The sequence below is a fragment of the Giraffa tippelskirchi genome, chromosome 2, assembly GCF_054371585.1.
Source record: "Giraffa tippelskirchi isolate mGirTip1 chromosome 2, T2T-mGirTip1v1.2.pri, whole genome shotgun sequence".
In the NCBI taxonomy this organism is placed as follows: Eukaryota; Metazoa; Chordata; class Mammalia; order Artiodactyla; family Giraffidae; genus Giraffa; species Giraffa tippelskirchi.
This window is the reverse complement of record NC_137276.1, coordinates 49,550,203-49,569,169: the sequence shown is the minus strand read 5'-3', so window position 1 is coordinate 49,569,169 and position 18,967 is coordinate 49,550,203. Positions and strand designations below refer to the sequence as shown.

Here is an 18,967-nt window from a genome sequence, read left to right as displayed (position 1 = left end):
ATTTGTAATTTTTCAGACAGAAACTGTAAAAATCATAGCCATATTCAACAGTTCACCTATTCTTATGTAACTAATTTTTGTTAACAGTTTGTGAAGCTATCAGGTTTCTCTTTAGGATTTTTCAGTTTCTTACCTAGTTCAGCATTATAGTCTGAAAGTCAGAAACTTGTATTTATTCCAAAGTTCCTTCTGTTACTCTTTTTGAAGAGGAAACATTTTGCAAAGGCACCAGAATGAAATCATAACTGTCAATAATGACAGAAGACTTAAGAAGGCACATTTAAAATCTGATTACAATACAATTGACACAGAAACTTGGTTATTGCTCTGACATACAACACTTTAAGATAATAACTAGAATTATGACTGATAACATTTTACCAGAACATATCAGATTTTAGGAAAGCTATATAATTTTTAGAATATTTTTATTAGTAACATTTACCATACAACATAACCTAAGAATTATTAGTCATTTGACAACGTTTCCCATGTAATTTGACATACCAAATGAACGAAGTTAGTTTAGTATCTCTCTTTGGGTTGTTTCAGGGGCCCTTTGAAGCATCCCAAAGTTAGAGAGGTCAAAAAGACCTCATTAGAATTTGATTTAGGAAGTTTGGTCAATAAATATCAAAAGAGTTTAGAACACTCAGTCAAATGGGATCATAGGTCACTTGAGAAACAATAATTACTCACTTAGCCAAAATAACAATAGAAGACTTCAAAGGCAGATACAACAGATCACTTAAGAGGTAAAGAAACTTAAAATCTGTTATTAAAGGCAGTTCAACATCTTAAGAAAATTGTTCCATACACAAAATTCAGGGAAGAGTCAGCCCTGAATTTTCTCTGGGTCTACTTGCCACAAACCTTCCTAATTTTGTGTAACCGTCATTTAATTTGCTCATCCCAAACCTGTAAATCAGACCTAATTCCTTTTCCCTTAATGAAATGCAATTCCATTTCTCCTGCCTTCTTACTGAAAACTCACATTCTATTTTCCTTAAGCAACCATGAACTGTCCTTTATATTAGCATTCTATAGGTTGGTGAACATAAATACCAGTTATAATTTCTGAAAATATTTACTTTCTTATAGAGACAATCTCAGGATGGCACCAAACATGTTCATTATTAGTCCAAACATCTTTAGTTTCTCTGTAAGAGGAAGTCAGTATTCAGTAATTAATGTTTTAGTGTCTTATTTTATTTGGGAGTGAACTAGCTGTTCAATAAACTTCCATCACTTAATTTAGCACAACCCTAGAATTTCAAGTTGTTGAGTATCTGGAGAGACTAAAATAGATAGACATTCCTAAAGCATAATTATTCTTAAGGGAGTTTATCAAAAGCTCTTATCTAATTTACATTATCTTGTCTTAAAAGTTTCTTCACATTGAGTTATTTTTCTTGCTGACAAATTTGTAACAGATATAATAATATCTTATTTAGCTTATATTAAATCTAGGCACAATGAAGATATTATACTGATTATAATATTGATGACTCTTAAGACATGTCTATGTCTCAACTAACTGAAACATGAATACTAGGTACTAATTTAATATTGAATATTTCTCAGTTCATATGAACCTGAAATTCGTTTAATTTTTCTTATATTCAAAACTGTTTGATTTGCAAGCACTTACTCTTCTTTAGGCCAACTACCTGAGAGCTCATTACAAATTAACTTTAGCAATATTATCCAAAGACAAAGACACATATTAAGACAGTATGCTTTTGCTGCAAGAAGAGGCATTGGCTTCACTGTCTATAGGGCCCTTACCAATTTGACCTTGCCCTGCTCGTCCTCTCAAAACTCCCATGGCAATAGGGTTGACTCTCCCTTGAATGTTGCTGCTTCTGCTTTGCAGTGGGTAGCCACAGGCTTATGCTTCAGGGCGCTCACCGGTCTAAGGACCTCCTAGTCCCAAGTGTTGTGGCATGGGACCCACAAGGACTCTACATTCTCTGCCCAGTGCTGCCAGGCAACCCCTGGCTCCTCCACCCCTGGGCTAGAATTATCTATCTTGCTGGTTGCTCTGTCTTTGAGTTAACTGTGCCTTGCACCCAACACCCCCTCCCCTACCTTGCCTGCCTGAAGGTAGAATGGGCTAAGCCTTAGATTTAGGCTCTTAGGAGATAATAGGGGATGGATGAGTGGAAACCATGGGTAGGAGCTTATGCTTATTCAAGCTTATGCTTAGTGGCAGAGGTTGGGCCCTGAGGGCAGATGTTGGGCCCCACTAGCCTTAAAAACTAGCTTTTGCCTCTCTTGGCCTGGCTCACTTCTACTGCACCATCAGAATCAATCCACCTCTTCCTAGGCCTAGTCAGATGGCCCCTAGGGCCTGGGCTGCCCAGCTTCCCTGTACCATCTCCCACAGCATTCTCATGCCACCTACACTGGGAGCCAGCAGACTTCAGACTGCCTGTCATAACCCATCCAGCAGGGTCCTCCCTGCCTTGGCCACAGGCCAGTCTCCAATCGGCCTATAGTGCCTCCTGGAGCCCAGAGACTTATAGGACCTTGTATTCATTCATGGGCATGTTCATTCCTTGCATTCAGCCACCCAACACTGATTTTACTTCATGCCAGGCACAGGGCTAGGGCCCAGAGGTGAAGCACTGAACATGACAGGTGTAGTCTTACCCTGGAGAAGCTCGCAGTCTAGTGGGAAAGAGAGACTTTAACCTGCAAAGCACAGGCAGAAACAACGCAAGGGCTCTGCCAATAACCCCTTGTGCATTTGGAGTCAGTAAGCCCAGCCCTGCTCCCTTCCATGCTGCTCTGGGCTGGTAGGTTGAGGCTGGATGACAACAGTCTTATGGAGCGGGGGCCAGCCAGAGACTCACTTTAGGTCCCACCCTCTCCTATTTGGAGCTGCAGAGAGGATGCTGTGGTCAGGGGGACTGACCCTGGGAACACTACTGGTCAGAACAGGGGCAGGGTGTCAGGCTGTGGGAGGTGAAGGGTCCTATGGCAGGTCTAGGTGGCTGTTGTGTTGATGCCTCTCTGCTTCTTGGTCGCCAGGTCCACACCTCTGCTTCCAAAATCAGAAGTCACCAAGATGCCCATCTGTGAGAAAGCTCCCCCTAAAATGGCGGCAAAAAGTCCGGGCAGTGAGGAGGAGCCTGTAAGTGACGTTTAGAGCCCCCTCTCTCATCCCTGCTCTCCCCATTCCGAAGCCCTTACTTCCAGAACAGTACTAAGTGGGACTGGCCTCTGACTCTTGCCTGGCCCCTGGCCCTGTGCTCTCCTGGGCATGAACGCCGGCTGTAACCCTGCATCTAGATTGCTTGAGGAGCCTGGGAGGGCCTGGTGGAGCTGGGAGTGTCTTCAGGAAATACTGAGGGAATGCTGACAGCTACACTAACCCCCAAAGCCAGGGAGAGTCCTTGATCTGGGCCAGGTACTCTCTTTTCTCCCAGCACCTCCCCCTCTCCAAGTTCCACTTCCCCTGGCTTTGAGCCCAGTGGAATTGCCTGAGGATGAGGCTGAATTCCCTACTCTAAGCCTTGTCACATCTCAGCCCCTGGAGCCTTAAGGCTCCAACTTCCCCACTAGTTTGAGACAATGCCATCCTTCCCTGGGCAGGCCCTCCCTCCCTATCATACTCTCCTTCTAAAGTGAGCTCCCTCCCTATCATACTCACCTTCTAAAGTGAGTGTGCCACAGCTGTCTTCTTGACACCTCTTTACCCCAACCTGCACCCCAGGGCTTCATTTGAAAACTTGATCAGAACTCTCTGGCTTCTCTCTGTGAAGTTGCTCACCATGTTGTCTAGACAAACTGACAAATACTTCTGTTGTTGTCTCTCCCTTTGGACTGTGGCTGCCTTGAGAGCAGGCTCTGTCTCTCCATTGTCCCTGAGTCCAGCCCAGGACCTGGCTCATATAAATTGCCCAGAAATGTTTATTGACCTAAGATCCCAGGACCCAAAGCCCCTCCTTTGTACAAGCCCCTGTCTCTGTACCCAGGCAAAGCCAGAAATCCACGAGAGTCTGGGAAGAACCCTGAGGGGCTGAGACATTTCAGCAGAGAGTTCCTGCTTCGTTCCTTCTTTCGCATCACTGATTCCCCATGACCCAGGCTGAGTCACTGTCACAGCCCCAAAGAAGGGTGGCTCCAACCAGACCTGCTGTCACTTTTGGACAAGTCACCAGCTGGACTGGGCTTTCCGTACATGTTTCCCCACTCACCCACCACACGGATCCCCAAGATCCCAGGAGAAAGAAGAGGGTGGGGAGGCTGGACCTGGCTCTCTGGGAGTGGGCTGGGCCACATAGAATGCTGCCCAGACCCATCCTCAAGTGTTCCCCAGGGCAGCAGGAGCAGCCCATAGTTGGCAGTGACACCCTCCTCCCTCCGCCTAGGGCAGTGAGCTCTAGAGGAACAGGCTCAGACAGGCGGATCCCCTTCTCTCACCGGCGCATGCGCTCCAGCTCACTCACACTCAGGACCACCTGCCCAGAGCCTCCGAGGGGGTGGGGGGTTCACTTCAGTCCCTGCAGCAGCAGGATCAGAGCGCAGGTAAGTACTCAATGGACCCCCTTCACTCCACAACCTGGCTGGAGTAGAAATTCACTCCCTTTACCACCCTACAGAGGAGAAACCCCTGAAAGAAGGCAGTCCACTATTTGCCAGCTTTGTAAAGTTTAGTCAATAATATGAAAAATCCTGGCTTCTCATTGTGACCAGCTAAGTGAGGAAAAAGGAGAAGGATGGATGGAAAAGGAAGAAAGAACGAGAAAGACCAAGGAGGAAGGAGCGGGAGGGCTGTCGGTGGAGGAGGGGGTATTATTTCAGGTCCTGACTCTGCCATTGAATGGCTGCATGACTTTAGAGTAGTCTCTTCACTCTTAGGCCCTCAGTTTCCTCACCTGAAAACTGGACAAAAATTCCTGCCCAGGCTAAGCCATAGCCCTGTGGAACACACAACATCCCACAGTGATAGAGCTTGTTAACTGGGAAACCCACATCAGGAGGACATGGGTGGGGAGTTCTACTTAGATTCTTGAGATACTTCGGGACCCCAGGAATTATGGGTTTTCTCTTAGCAATCCCTTTGGAGGTATAAGGATAACATTTTATGATGTGCCTATTTGGAGCCAGTTGTTTCTCTAATTTAATTCTCTCTCTGCACCTCTCACGTAGGGATTGTTGTTTAAGTCCTATGGATAAGGAAGCTGAAGCTTAGAGAGATTAAGAGTGGAAGAACTTAATTGTCCCCCATCCCCACCCCATACCCACATGGAGCTAAATGCCCCTCCCTGGGTTTCGTAACAGGGAGGGATTTAATAAGGAGTCCAGTGCACAAGTCACCCTCCCATATCATGAATATCAGAGTATCATGCAGAATTCTGATCATTAGGGCAGGCAGTGAACTATTCCTCTCTCCATCTTTCACCTGTCCAAACCCCTCCATTAGAGTCAACTGAACTTTGGGTCCAGAGATCAATTGGATTGTGGAGCCTCAGCTGGGAACAGCTCATAAATTAAGAGTGGCCAGCAGTCAATATTAATAACAGGGCTCTTTGATCTTAGACTCATTCTTACTGGTTTTTAAGCACCTTCACATCCATGATCATTTTGATCTTATAAGAAGTAGAGTTTCTTAATTCCATTTTACAGGGGAGGAAACCGAGGCACAGAGGTAGGGGCGATTTGCCCAAGATCACACAGATGGTCAGCAGTTTGTTCTGTCTGGTGTCAGCATCAGGGTCTTTTCCTCAGCACTTGGTCCCCTGCTAGGGGCAGGGCTGAGGTGTGGGAGAAAGCAAACAGGTGCCTCCTCAGTTCACAGCTCTGCTGAGCTGAGCTCTAGAAACAGACAAGTCCCAGGATAGGGAACAGGGATGGGGCAGATGGAGATAGACACAGGGGATCAATCTGGGGACAGACGGGATAAGGACAGGCACAAGAACCTGTGAACCTTGTCTTCCAGGGGCTGCCCAAACTCCCTGTGCCCCCGCTGCAGCAGACCTTGGCCACCTACCTGCGGTGCATGCAGCACCTGGTGCCCCAGGAGCAATTCAGGAGGAGCCAGGCCATCGTGCAGCAGTTTGGGGCCCCTGGTGGCCTTGGTGAGACCCTGCAGCAGAAGCTCCTAGAACGGCAGGAGAAGACTGCCAACTGGGTAAGAGCTGCTGGGGCAGCAGACAAGGAACCCGTGGAGCAAGGGGCAGAAGTTAGATAAGAAGATAGAGGGATTTGGATAAGGGGCAGGTAGGTGACAAAGATGGGGCAGAGGGAGGGACAGGCATGGGGGAGACACAGAGGAATAGTAAGGGGCAAGGGTGAGAGGCTGAGAGGGGACAAATGTGGATAGAGATGGGGTTATGGGGAGAGACGGGGTACAGAGATGGCGGACAGATGGGGGCAGATGAGTAATAGGGTTGGGAGCAGCAGACAATAGCATGAAGTCAGGGAAGAAGAGAGGGATGAAAGGCAGGAATGAGACACTCGTAAGATTGGGAAGGGGACACGGATAAAGCAGCACACAACCAGGATGAACACTGAGATGGAAGAAAGCATGGGATGAAGCTGAAGGACAGGCAGGATGACTCAGGGAGCCACAAGCTCTAGCCCATAACTGGGGCTTAGTGTATGTTTGTGAAATGAATGAATGAAAAAAAGTACATGATCTAGTGAAGGGTCCCCATTTCCCTTCTGGGGTGCCAAGGTGGGAGTGATGTGTTCCCCAGGCACGGTGTGTGTGGCCACTGGGGGTAATGGCACCCTCCTTGGCAGGTGTCCGAGTACTGGCTGAACGACATGTATCTCAATAATCGCCTGGCCCTGCCTGTCAACTCCAGCCCAGCTGTGATCTTTGCCCGGCAGCACTTCCAAGACATCAATGATCAGCTAAGGTGAGGACACCATGCTCCCAGACTCATAGCTTGGGAGTCTGCCTGAAGGAGGTGGCCTGGCCCCACCACCAGGAAGGAGAGACTGAAGCTTGTGCCTTGGCTGAGCTTTCGGAGGCCAAATGGCCCTGAGATAGTGGCCATCCAGGCCAAGGGGCCAGAGGAAGGGTAGGTGAGGAGCACGTGGGTAACAAACACAGGGTCTTCCTCAGGTATATCTATTTGGGGTGGAGTGGGGTTGGGGTGGGGAGGTCATGGGCCCCAGGTGCTCTCATGGCAGTCTGGCCTGGCTGAGGCCCTGGGAGGAAACCTGTAGCCTCTGATCCCGCCAGTGCTTGAAGCTGGGGCTTGTCACTGGGATGCACGGCCCCAGGCTGTTTCAGAGGGCCTCTGCTCCCTGCAGCCCCCAGCTCTGAGCAGAGGCTCCCAGGGAGTAGAAATGGTTCCTTTCCACCAGCCACCACCAGAGTCTCTGCCATCTGCTGCAATTTCAGAGCTCACTGAGCCGCTGGAACAGCCTCTGGGTGTGCTGATGATGATGACAGAGGGGCCATTTATGCAGGAGTGGAGCAGGGTGGAAGGGTCTCTCAGAGCCAAACCCAGGTCTCTGGCCTCAAGACCAAAATGTGGAAATAAAAACATGAGGCAGGGTCCACCTTGGCCTCTGATCCAGGCTGGAAGACCCCCTCCCCCTCTTTCTTCACCCAGCCCAATCAACCTGCTGGCTGGAGAGGGAGAGGGTTGGGCAGCCTTCCCTCTTCCCCTACACCTGGGAATTCCCTGGGCAGAGGAAGTATGTGTACAGATTAACGACTTCTGCATACAGTTCTCAAAATTGCATTGAACTGGGTATTTTCCTCCTGATGCAATTAAGCCAGGCTCATCGTCCATGGGCAGTTAAGATGACAGGGTCTCGTGGTAAGGTTTTCTGGTACATTTTTTCCAGCCAACAGCACCTGGCTTTCTTTTACATTAGCATTAAGGAGACCAAATTACTGACTTTTCCTGGGAGATTAGATTTCCCAGAACCTTGGGATTTTGGCCCAGTCCAGTCCCAGCACAGACGTTCCCCCGAAAGAACACCGCCCCTAATGGTCTGGCACCCTCCTGCCTGCTCTGTGGCCTCTCCTGGCTTCCTCTCCCTCCTCCTCCTCTCTTTCACCGTCCAATTTCCTCACCTCCCCCAAGTTCTCTCCTCAGGACCATTTTTAGTCCCAGGTTTGTGAAGGAAACTGACAGCCTGGGGGTAGGGATGGGGCAACAGGAACCCTATCTGATTATAGCACCGTTAAGGCCAGTCATCTGGTGGGTGGTCCATGAGTATGAGAGAGACTAGAGGAGGTGGGAGGGAGGGGGAGAGAGAAAGAGGAAGAAGGAATGAAAGAAGAAGGGAGGGAGGGAGGAAGGAAACCTGGGCCCCAGAGAGGAGAAACTAAGGTCTCATCTCTCTCTGCAGGTTTGCAGCCAACCTCATCTCCGGTGTGCTCAGCTACAAGGCCCTGCTGGACAGGTAGGACTGAGCCCCACCTGGAAGGGTAGTGCCCAGTTCATCTGTCTCCCTGCCACACTAGCCAAGGAGCTCGCGGAGGCAGGGACGGTGTCTTTTTTCACCTCTGTGTTCCCGGCTTCTGTCACTGAGCAAATGACCCCCTGCACATCCCAAGCATCAGAATGACCTTTCCCTCAGCTGGCGCAGACATTAACAGTTACTTTTCCCGGGGTAAGCCCAATCCTTCCTTGATCTTTTTAATGTCCATCTCCCTCCATAACTCATATTTACATACACGCCATGATTCAGTGTGTCAGGAAGCTAGCGAGCACATCAAAAGGTGGAGAAGGCAAAGTTGCTGGAACCAGCTGGTGATAAGTTCAACCTTCTTACTTGCTCCTTGAAAGGAGTGATCTCCCCACTCTTAGCCTGTTTCCCCAGCCCCATCAACCTCAGGAAATTGGTGCCCAACTCAGTGGACACAAGGGTGTCCTGAGAGATGGAGAGAGCTGCATAACCACAGTGGGGCATCACTGATTTTAGGAGGAAAGTCCTTCTTTTGGCTAAGCACCGGGTACCCAGGAGCACCAGGGAGAGTGAGAGGGTGTGGGGGACCCAGTGAGAGGGTCTTAGGGTCCCCAGAGGCAGGTAATATAATGTCATCTGTTGCTGGAAAGAAAGAGGGATCCAAAGCAGTGTCTATTGCACAGATGAGGAAGCTGAGGCTCAGAGAGGTCAAGGGCCTTGTCCGTGGTCACACAGCCAGGAGGTGGCAGAGTGAGGAGGGCATGGGGCAGACTTCACTCACTTTTCAACTTGATCCAACTCAGACTTACCCAGCCTGGGAGTGGAGGCTTAGACCTACAGCCCCTCCAGGGTAGGGCTGTTTCCTCTGGAGAGAAGGGGGCAGGCCCCAGATTCAAAATGCAGAGTGGCTCAGGGCTTTGACTCTAGGCTCAGCAGATCTGCATTTGAATCTGACACCTACAACACATGATGTGTCAACCTTGAATGAGTAATCACTCCGTTAACTATTGACTCCTGTGTGTCAAATGGAAATAATAACGGTGGCCGCCTCTTGGGGCTGTGGCCACTGTCCTATGAGATGATGCCTGTGAGGCTTTCAGCCCTAAGCCAGGCACAGCAGCTCTCTATGCATTTCTGTGCTTCTGTCTGCTCACTCCTCACCATACCATCCCCTTCCTGGGTCTCCAGGCCTTCCAGCTGCTGTCTTCCCGTGGTGTTTTCTTGGTGTCTCTCCTCCTCACCAGGAGCTCTCTGCCATCCCCCAAAACTCAGTCCTGATGACGCTCCGACTGATTTCAGAGAATCTCATCCTTTACCTTGTCCGGCTGAGCAGCAGAGCAAGAATGGCCTAGGCCCCACCCACAACTTTGTACCTGTCCGTCACTGACAGCCTAGACCCCAGACTCCCACGTGTGTGTGCACGCTCACACGGACACACATACCCACACATGTCCATATGTAAGCTCCCACATCTAATCATTGTAAGGGTTATAAAGCTAGAACTTTATGCCATTGCTCAAGGGCCTGTTTTAGACCCTTCCTTCACTCATTTATTCATTTGCTCACTTTTCCTTTTTAAAGCAATTTTTTTTACTTGGAGGAAAAGTGCTTTACAGTATAGTGTTGGTTTCTCCTATACAACAATGCAAGTCAGCCATAATTATACATATAGCACCTCCCTCCCACTCACATCCCACCCTTCTAGGTCATCACGGAGCACCGGGCTGGGCTCCCTGTATTATACAGCAACTTCTCACCTGTTGTCTACTTTACACATGGTAGTGTATATATCGGAGAAGGCAATGGCACCCCACTCCAGTACTCTTGCCTGGAGAATCCCAGGGATGGCTGACCCTGGTGGGCTGCCGTCTATGGGGTCGCACAGAGTCGTACACGACTGAAGCGACTTAGCAGCAGCAGCAGCAGCAGTGTATATATGTCGATGCTACTTTCTCCATTCGTCCCCCTCTCTCCTTCCCCCACTGTGTCTATAAGTTCGTTCTCTACATCTGCATCTCCGTTCCTTCCCTGTAAATAGGTTCATCAATACCATCTTTCTAGATTCTGTGTATATGTGTTAATATACTATATTTGTTTTCTTTTTCTGACTAACTTCACACTGTATAACAGGCTCTAACTTCATCCACCTCACTAGAACTGACTCAAATTCATTCTTTTTTATGCCTAATAATATTCCATTGTTTATATGTATCACATCTTCTTTATCCATTCATCTGTCAATGGACATCTAGGTTGCTTCTATGTCCTAGCTACTGTAAGTAGGGCTACTATGAACTTTGGAGTACATGTGTCTTTTTCAATTATAATTTTCTCTGAGTATATGCCCAATAGTGGTATTGCTGGGTCCTATGGTAGTTTTTTATCCCTAGTTTTTAAAGAAATCCCCATACTGTTCTCCATAGTGGCTATATCAATTTACATTCCCACCAGCAGTGCAAGAGGGTTCCCTTTTTTCCACATCCCCTCCAGCATTTATTGTTTGCAGATTTTTTTCACTTTTCAAATTGATGCTGGAAAGATGAAGGGAAATAAGGCCCCATCCCTGTCTTCAAAAGGTTCTCAGACTATCTAGCAAAACAGACACATAAACAGCACCAAATACAACTGTGTCCATCCTCTCTGAGCCTCTCACTCTAGTATCTGACCCCCTGACATCCCCACTGGGGTGCCTCCTAGTCATTGAAAACTGAGTCATCCCCAGTGGACCCTTGGGTCCCCTCCCCATGCCCCAGCAGGCCCTTTCCCTTGTCCTGCCATCTCAGTAAACATGCCACACAGCCCCGGTGGTGAATCCAGGATCCTGTAAGTCACCCGTGGTACTTTTCTCCCTTGCCTGCCCATCTAGTCCAAGCTCAGGGATATCACGCTCCCTCTAGAACCCATACTCACACCCCACTCTTACTCCCATCGCCCTCCCAAGGCCCATCACCTTCCCAGCAGCCCACAGCCTCCTTTCAATGACCAGCTTCCACCCATTCTCCACCCAGAACCAGGGCCGTTATGACAGCAAAGCGGATCAGATCATGTCCCTGAGTGCTCTCGCCTTCCCGGGGCTTTCACTGCCCCAAGAATGAAATGGCACCGACTTCTGCTGCCAAAGAGGCCACAGGCCTCCCCAATTCTCTGTCCATCTCCTTACTCAGCTTTAACTGGCTTCCTTTCACCTTTGACCAGTGTTCCTCAAACGATCTATGGTGAAGGACCAATATATTTTTTTATTTAGTAAAATGTTTTTGAAAGTGAAAGTGTTAGTTTGCTCAGTCATGTCCAACTCTTTGCAACCCCATGGACTGTAACCCACCAGGCTCCTCTGTCCATGGAATTTTCCAGGCAAGAATACTGGAGTAGGTTGCCATTTCCTACTCCAGGGGATCTTCCTGACCCAGGGATCGAATCCAAGTCTCCTGAATAGCGGGCAGTTTTTTTTTTTTCTATCTGAGCCACCAACTGAATTAGCAGAAAAATGGCATATAGGTACAAAACACAAGATCCCTTGTTTTATTGTTAGATTCAGCACATATAAATGTCCTCTGTCAAGTTGTTACAAGTTTCTGAAAGCTCCCTCTGGCGTCCCACAACCACCCTGTCATGAGCTGGTCATTCCAGTTCAATCTGACACCCACACTTGGAGCAGCAGGACAGTGGGATGCTCCTCCCAGCCCACCTTGGCCTCACTCTGCCCCAGCTCACCTCGTGGCTGTCTCTTAACCCCAAGGCTCAGCTCTTGAGTCTGATCGTCAGTGAGACCATCCCTGGTCACTGCTCCTGCTCTGCCAGTCACTGTCTCCTCACCCCATCTTACTGCCTGCCTGTTGTCTTTGCTCCCTTCTATATCCCCGACCTGTGCCCCATTAGAACAGGAAACTCAGGTCTTGTTTGCACCTGCCTCCCCAGATCCTCGAATGGTGCCTAGTCCCGGAGAGTGCTCAGTCACATTTGTTGGCTGAAAGTAAAGAAGAAGGGAGGGAGGGAGGCAGGGAGGGGGAAAGAGGCAGAAAGAGAGAGAGAAAAAAAAGGAGGAAGAGGAAAGGGAGGTGGAATGTGGAGAGGAGGGTGAAACAGGAGGAGGAGAGACAGAGGGAAAGAGAGTGAGTGAAGGAGGAAGAAGAGGAAGTGAAGGAGGAGGAGGAAGGAAGGAAGTACCTGAGACATGCTGAGATCATAGGAGAAAGAGAGCTCTCCACCTTGAACTCAGAGGAGGCTTCTGGAAGAGTTGATGAAGGAGTAAGCTCTCAAAAGAGTGAAGGGAGTTTTCTAAACAGATTAGTTGAGTGCAGGGCTGAGGGTGAAGGGTGCCAAGCAGAGCAGCAGTAGCAAAGGTGCAGAGTGGCCAGATCTGTACCTGCACGTGTCGTACGTGAGGCTGGAGTGAGGGAGACTAACGGAGGCTAGAGAACATGAGGGGCTCCCTGGGGCGCTCCACTACTTTAGAGAATGGGAATCTAGCTCTTGAACGGCCATCATCATGCAGTTCTGGCATCAGGTTAGAGTAGAACCAATTCTGATTCTCAGCCTCTCTTCCCTCCCTCCCCCTCCAGCCACTCCATTCCCACCGACTGTGCCAAGGGCCAGCTGTCAGGGCAGCCACTCTGTATGAAGCAATACTACGGGCTCTTCTCCTCCTACCGGCTCCCCGGCCACACCCAGGACACGCTGGTGGCCCAGAAGAGCAGTGTCATGCCCGAGCCAGAGCACATCATTGTGGCTTGTTGCAACCAGGTAAGCGGCCCCTTGCTACCGCAGCCTCTCGGGCCTGGGGAGGGGTGCACATGTGTTCATCCCTTCCTGCTTCTCCAGGGGTGTTCAGCCCCCTCCCAGAGTCACACGGTGAGCTGGGGTAGGGTGGCCCTGAAATGGGGTCTCTTGATTTCTGTCAGTCGTATTTCTCTCCACTGGTTGGATTTTAAGAACAGGAGCATCATCAGTCGAGATGCCTTCGGTAGGTTCCCATTTCAGTCCTGTCCAGCCAAGTCAGGTCCAGTGAACTGCCTGGATGGACTGAGGGTCGTTAATGAGACCCAGCATGTCTTCAGCCCTTCCACATGCAGTCACCCAGGTCGTGGCCTTCCTGGAGACTACACACAGATGGACAGCTTACAGACTGACTCTCTGGGCATCCACGTCCAGGTGGGCCTGGTATCTATACTCATCCCATCTGATCTTAGGATGACCTTGCAGAGGAGGCCTTGGATCTCCATTTGACAGATGAGGAGATGAGAGTTAGGTTAAGTGGCTTGTCCAAGGGTGAGAAGGACTCCTCGGTCTGCCAATGTCACAAGCCTACGCTCTATCCCCTGCAGCTCAGGTCCTCAGACTGGGCTCCAGGGAACACAAAAGAGCCTGTGGGGGCCCAGGGGATGCCAGACAGTATATTTTATATACTGAGGCTCTACATAAATATTTCATCTGATGAAAAGCTGTTTGTTTTCATTAAAACCCAACTTTGACACCCACCCAGGGGCTACCCTGGTATTTTTTTCTATAGTGTTTTCTTCTTAGGCTCATTTGACATTTTCAGTCTAAATGGGGAGCCCTAAGTTTGCCATCAGAAGATGGCTGTTCCCAGGTTGGAAGCCCACCTGACACCTGGCTGGCCACAAGACAAGAAGCTTTCTCCACCTTCATTCAAAAGTCAAACCCAGAATATCCCAGCGCCCCCCACCCTGCCACACACACACACCATAGTATCCATCCCTCCCAGAAATGCTCTCAAGACTCCCGCTCTGAACCAAACCACCTGTATGCTGCTCAGGGCGTGGGGCCAGGCACATGTCAATCAATAGAGAAGGGATCTTGACCTGGGACTATGAATAGAAGAACGCTTTACAATGCAGAGGCTCTAGCTTCAAAGTTATTGAGTGCAGGTTCACAGGCCTCACCTACAGAGCACATGCAAGTACACATGTATGCATAGAGCATTTCACATGCAAGTACACGTGTATAGGTACACATGTATGCATAGAGCATTTTGTGTGTTGTTCTTCCATCTTAATCTTTCTCTGCATATTATTTGCTGCCATTTTTTTCTCCACTCACTAGTGTTTGAAATCCATCCCTGTAGCTGTATCTAGAGCTAGTTCATTCCTTTTAACTGCTGGATAGACATGCATTGGACAGGTGCTCCACGTTTTACTTAACTATTCCCTTACTGCAGAACATTTGGGCTCTCTCTACCATTTTTCTATTGCAAACAAGGCTGATATGCACATTCCTTTATATGTCTCCCAGGGCCCAAGTATCTGTTTCTCTAAGCCTTAGACTGAAGTATGCACTTATAAGAGCAGTTACTGAATCATAGGGCACGCATGTTTTCAGTTTTGATTGACACAGCCCTCCAACAGCAAGCAGATGTATCAATTTCCACTCAGTTTCCCGCAAATATAATGGTTTTATGTCAAATAGGAACTACAGAAAAAAAACTTTCTTTAGTTAAGTTCAATCTGGCCTTCTTTGATCTGGGAGAGCTTGGAGTCCAGCACGGTTGACAGCGTCAGGCTGGTCCCCACATTGTGGCTCTTCTGAACCATCAAGTACCTTGGGAACCAGGGGCCCGAGTGTCCCCCCATCCTGCTCCCATATGGAGGCTCAGGGAAGGCCTGACATCTCGGGCGGGCCGCCCTGAGTGACGTCTTTGACCTGTTTCCCCCACAGTTCTTTGTCTTGGATGTTGTGATTAATTTCCGCCGTCTCAGTGAGGGGGATCTGTTCACTCAGTTGAGAAAGATAGTCAGAATGGCTTCCAACGAGGATGAACGCTTGCCTCCTATCGGCCTGCTGACATCAGACGGGAGGAGCGAGTGGACTGAGGCCAGGACGGTGCTCATGAAAGGTTAGCAGCAGCGCCCAGCACGTCTCCATGCTCATCTCATCCTCACACCCATTGGCCTCCCTCCCTCCAGGGGTGTACCTCATCCCCATTTGCCATAGCATGGGAAGCTCAGGCCTCCTTCCAGCCCAGGACCCAATGGCATATCCTGCAGTTGGCCTGCGGTCAGCTGAAGGCACCTTTTGTACTCTTGTAATTCATCTGACGGCATGCTAACTTTCTGGGTGAGGCTGACTAGCCCTGGAATCCAAGGATATCTGGGAGCATGGCAGGGGGCAAGGTTCTGAGTTGAAGGAAGGCCAGCTGCAGTGAAGCAGTGGTGTTTCACTGGTGGGCAAGGAAGGTGCTCATTTCCGGGATCTGAGTTGCTGGGAAAGCTCTCAGGTGGGGGTTTGGGATGGGCCCACCTTTGGAAGGGTGATTGGCTGCCTCCTTCACATGATTTATTGGTCCCAGAACTCTTCGTCTTCAAGCTGACCTTATCCTTCTGGCTGCTGCTCTTAAGAAAGTTTCTAAGCTTTCCCATAAGAAATCCAGCAACAGCCTTACATTTTTCAAATTGTCCTTCTGGAAACTACTTTTCAAACCCAAAGTGAGCCCTATTCTCAGGAACTGGGTGGAGAGTCTTGCTTTCTTGCCTACATTCCCAGATGAAGGGTGGAACTTCTTTGAGCCTCTATCTGTCCCTTGGGCTTTCGTGCCAGCCAGGTGACTATTCAGAGTCCTTGAGTGTCTATAAGCTGAGGACCTGGGCTAGGCCTGGGGTGTGTAAGGGACAAAAAGGATGGAGCCCTTGGCCCTGAGCAGCGCCCTTGATAGGAATCGGGGATGGATTCAAGTACATAGTAATGCAGTGTCTACCCATGGAAGGCAGTAGAGCCAGTAGGTATCAGATAAATGCTCCGGGACTTCAGAGAGGGGAGGGAGCCCTTCTAATTGGGAGGCTTTTGAAAGGCTTTGAAGGAAGAGGTGGGAATTGAACAAATCCCTGTGACATGAGTGAGAGGGACAGGAGGGAGGGACAGTGTCCAGGCAGGCAGACCAACTGCAGGCAAAGTCAACCGCCCAGTAGGGCCACATCTGACCTGCCCAGTACCGTGAGGAGAGCAGTCTGGCCAGCAAAGATGGCTGTGCTGGACATACTGGGAAAATGAGAAGGTGATGGGGCTTGACTGTCCAGCAGCAGGCACTTCCTTCTCTCTAGAAAGCTCTTCTTCCAGGGCCGGCTGGCTGCTTGCACTGTTCTAAGCTCAGCTTAGGTGTTCCACCCCAGACTGTCCTGGAGTATCCCCTACCTCTCCCCAGCACACTCTGCCCCTTGTCCTGTTTTTCATGTTGGTTGCATTTCTGACTCTCTGAAGTCAGTTTTTTGTCTCTTTGATTCATGCAGATTATCTGTCCCTTTCCCCCGCTGCCACCCAAGTCTGTAAAACCCAGGAGGACAGGGGCTTTACCTGGCTTAACTTCTGAATCTGCTGTCCCAAACACAGTTAATCTCCAATCATGCTTGTTAAATAAAGGAATGAAGGACTGCTAAGGATACTGGGCCCCAGACTTATTTCCCACTTACCAATTAATTTTCTTTCATTCAATTCTTGGGCACCTTCAAGTGCTCGGTCTTAAATTGGAGGCTGTGTGGATCACAGGTAGGTGCCAGAGGTGACCCTGTTCTTACCAACCTAATGGCCATGTGGGAGAATTAATAACTTATAATTTGAAAGTGAGTTAATTCCCTCAGGAGACCATGGTGTAATCAAATCCTACTCTTCTCCCCTCCAGGGACAGAGACAGGCATCAAAAGAATTGCCTCTGTTTCCAGTAGGCTTCCCACTTTATTAGCAGGCCAGGCCCAAGCCATCACCCTGCACGACTGACCAGGATTGCCTTGGGGTCTGAGTGTCTGGGTGCGCTAATCGGAATTAATTTGTTAATGGCACTTGATCTGGCTTTCTGAATGGAAGTGCTGTTTCTAAAGGAAGCATGACAGAAAGGAGGGGGGTGCACATACGGCTTCGCTCTGGAAATCTAATTAATCCAGTTAGCACTGAGTGTGTCATCTGCACAGCGGGAATCTGATCCTTCACTGAGCTCTCCTCTCTGGAACGCCCCTTCCCACGGAAGGAAAACGGGGAAACCACTTAGGAAATGATTTGAGTGTCAAAGTGAAAGATTAAGGCAGCTTGGGCTAGAGTTGAGAGTGAAGATGGAAAGATGGAAAGACATGGGTGGGGTCTAGAGAAGTTTCAAAGTAGAAGCAACAATAAGGAAAAGAGGAATGAGCAAGAGTCCTAGGCTTTTTTTAAAAAAATAAATTTATTAGAAATTTATTTTATTGGAGTATAATTTACAATATTATGTTAGTTTCTGCTGTACAACAAAGTGAGTCAGCTATATGTATGTATGCATCTGCTCCCTCTTGAGCCTCCCTCCCACCTTCTCCATCCCACCCCTCTAGGTCATCACAGAGCGCCGAGCTGAGCTCCCTGTGCTATACAGCAGCTTCCCACTAGCTAGCTATTTTATACATCATAGTGTATGTATGTCAGTGCTACTTTCTTAATTCGTCCCACCCTCCCCTTAGAAAAATGGTACTGATGAACCTATTTTCAGGGCAGGAATAGAGACACAGATATAGAGAATGGACTTGTGGACACAGAGGAGTCTTAGGTTTTTGATGTGAGCAACTGAGTAGATGGTGGTACCATTCACTGAGATGAGAACCAGGTGAGGGAAGTGATGCAGCAGGAAGGAGTCCTTTCCCAGTGTATTAGGGATGAGATGCCTTGAGTCATCTAAGTAGAGATGTCAAGCTAGATCTATGTGTCTGGAGCTCAAGGGAGAGGTCGGTATGGAGATATAAATTTGAGAGCCATCCGCACAGAAGTGATATTTAAAGTCATGGACCTTGATGAGATCATCTAGAAACGGAAGATGGGGCCTTGGGGGTCAGGTAGAAAAAGATGCAAAGCGGATAGAGAAAGAGCAGCCTGTGAAGTCAAGACGAAACCAGGAGATGAGTCACAAAGCCCCAAGAGGGAAGGAGAGAGCCGCCAACTACGTCGGATGCTGCTGAGAACTCTTGGGAGGATGGGACAGAGAGGAGACTCTGGGCTTGGCAACCCTAAGTCAGCCAAAGCCCCAAGAGGGAAGGAGAGAGCCGCCAACTACGTCGGATGCTGCTGAGAACTCTTGGGAGGATGGGACAGAGAGGAGACTCTGGGCTTGGCCACCCTAAGTCAGCCATGACCTTCACCAAAGTCAGGCCAGAGTACTAGACAGGGTGAAGTTGTATGGTGATGGAAGCTATCCAACAGTAGGAAGAAACTGTTAATGAGACAGTCACTGAGTAGAATCAGTTAAGGGTGGATGGTTCTTTTCAGACATTTTGGTACTAGAAGGAGCAGAAAAATGGGAGTGGTTGGAAGATGATGGGGGTCAATGGAAGTGTTTTTAGTAGGAGAGGCAAGTGCGTGGAAGTAATCCAGTAAGTGAAATTGTTAGTGAGAAGAGAGGAGACAAATGCAAAGGCAAAAGGAGATGGAGCACAGAGAATCAGAGACCTTTGACTGATACAAGGGAACCTGAACCTGGCCTCAGGTCAGCAGAGCCGTGGTGAGGGTGGGATTCTGGAGGCAGAAGAGAATGTATGATATAGCCTCATGGGAAATGAGAAAGACAGCCTACTCAGGAAACTTGCGAAGATTCATGGACTGTGTTGAGCTCATATTTGAG

General features: G+C 49.0%; 1 protein-coding gene across 1 annotated transcript in view; it reads left to right on the top strand.

Moving 5' to 3' along the window:
• The first annotated feature begins 3,073 nt into the window (after nucleotides 1-3,073).
• The window catches only part of CHAT (choline O-acetyltransferase), a 45,331-nt gene continuing 29,437 nt past the window's right edge, over nucleotides 3,074-18,967 (top strand). Inside the window, exons 1-6 of the mRNA XM_081561464.1 lie at nucleotides 3,074-3,139; nucleotides 5,951-6,142; nucleotides 6,757-6,875; nucleotides 8,329-8,382; nucleotides 12,948-13,128; nucleotides 15,061-15,238. Of these exons, the coding sequence (XP_081417590.1) occupies nucleotides 3,074-3,139; nucleotides 5,951-6,142; nucleotides 6,757-6,875; nucleotides 8,329-8,382; nucleotides 12,948-13,128; nucleotides 15,061-15,238 (790 nt within the window). The remainder of the gene's footprint in view (nucleotides 3,140-5,950; nucleotides 6,143-6,756; nucleotides 6,876-8,328; nucleotides 8,383-12,947; nucleotides 13,129-15,060; nucleotides 15,239-18,967) is intronic.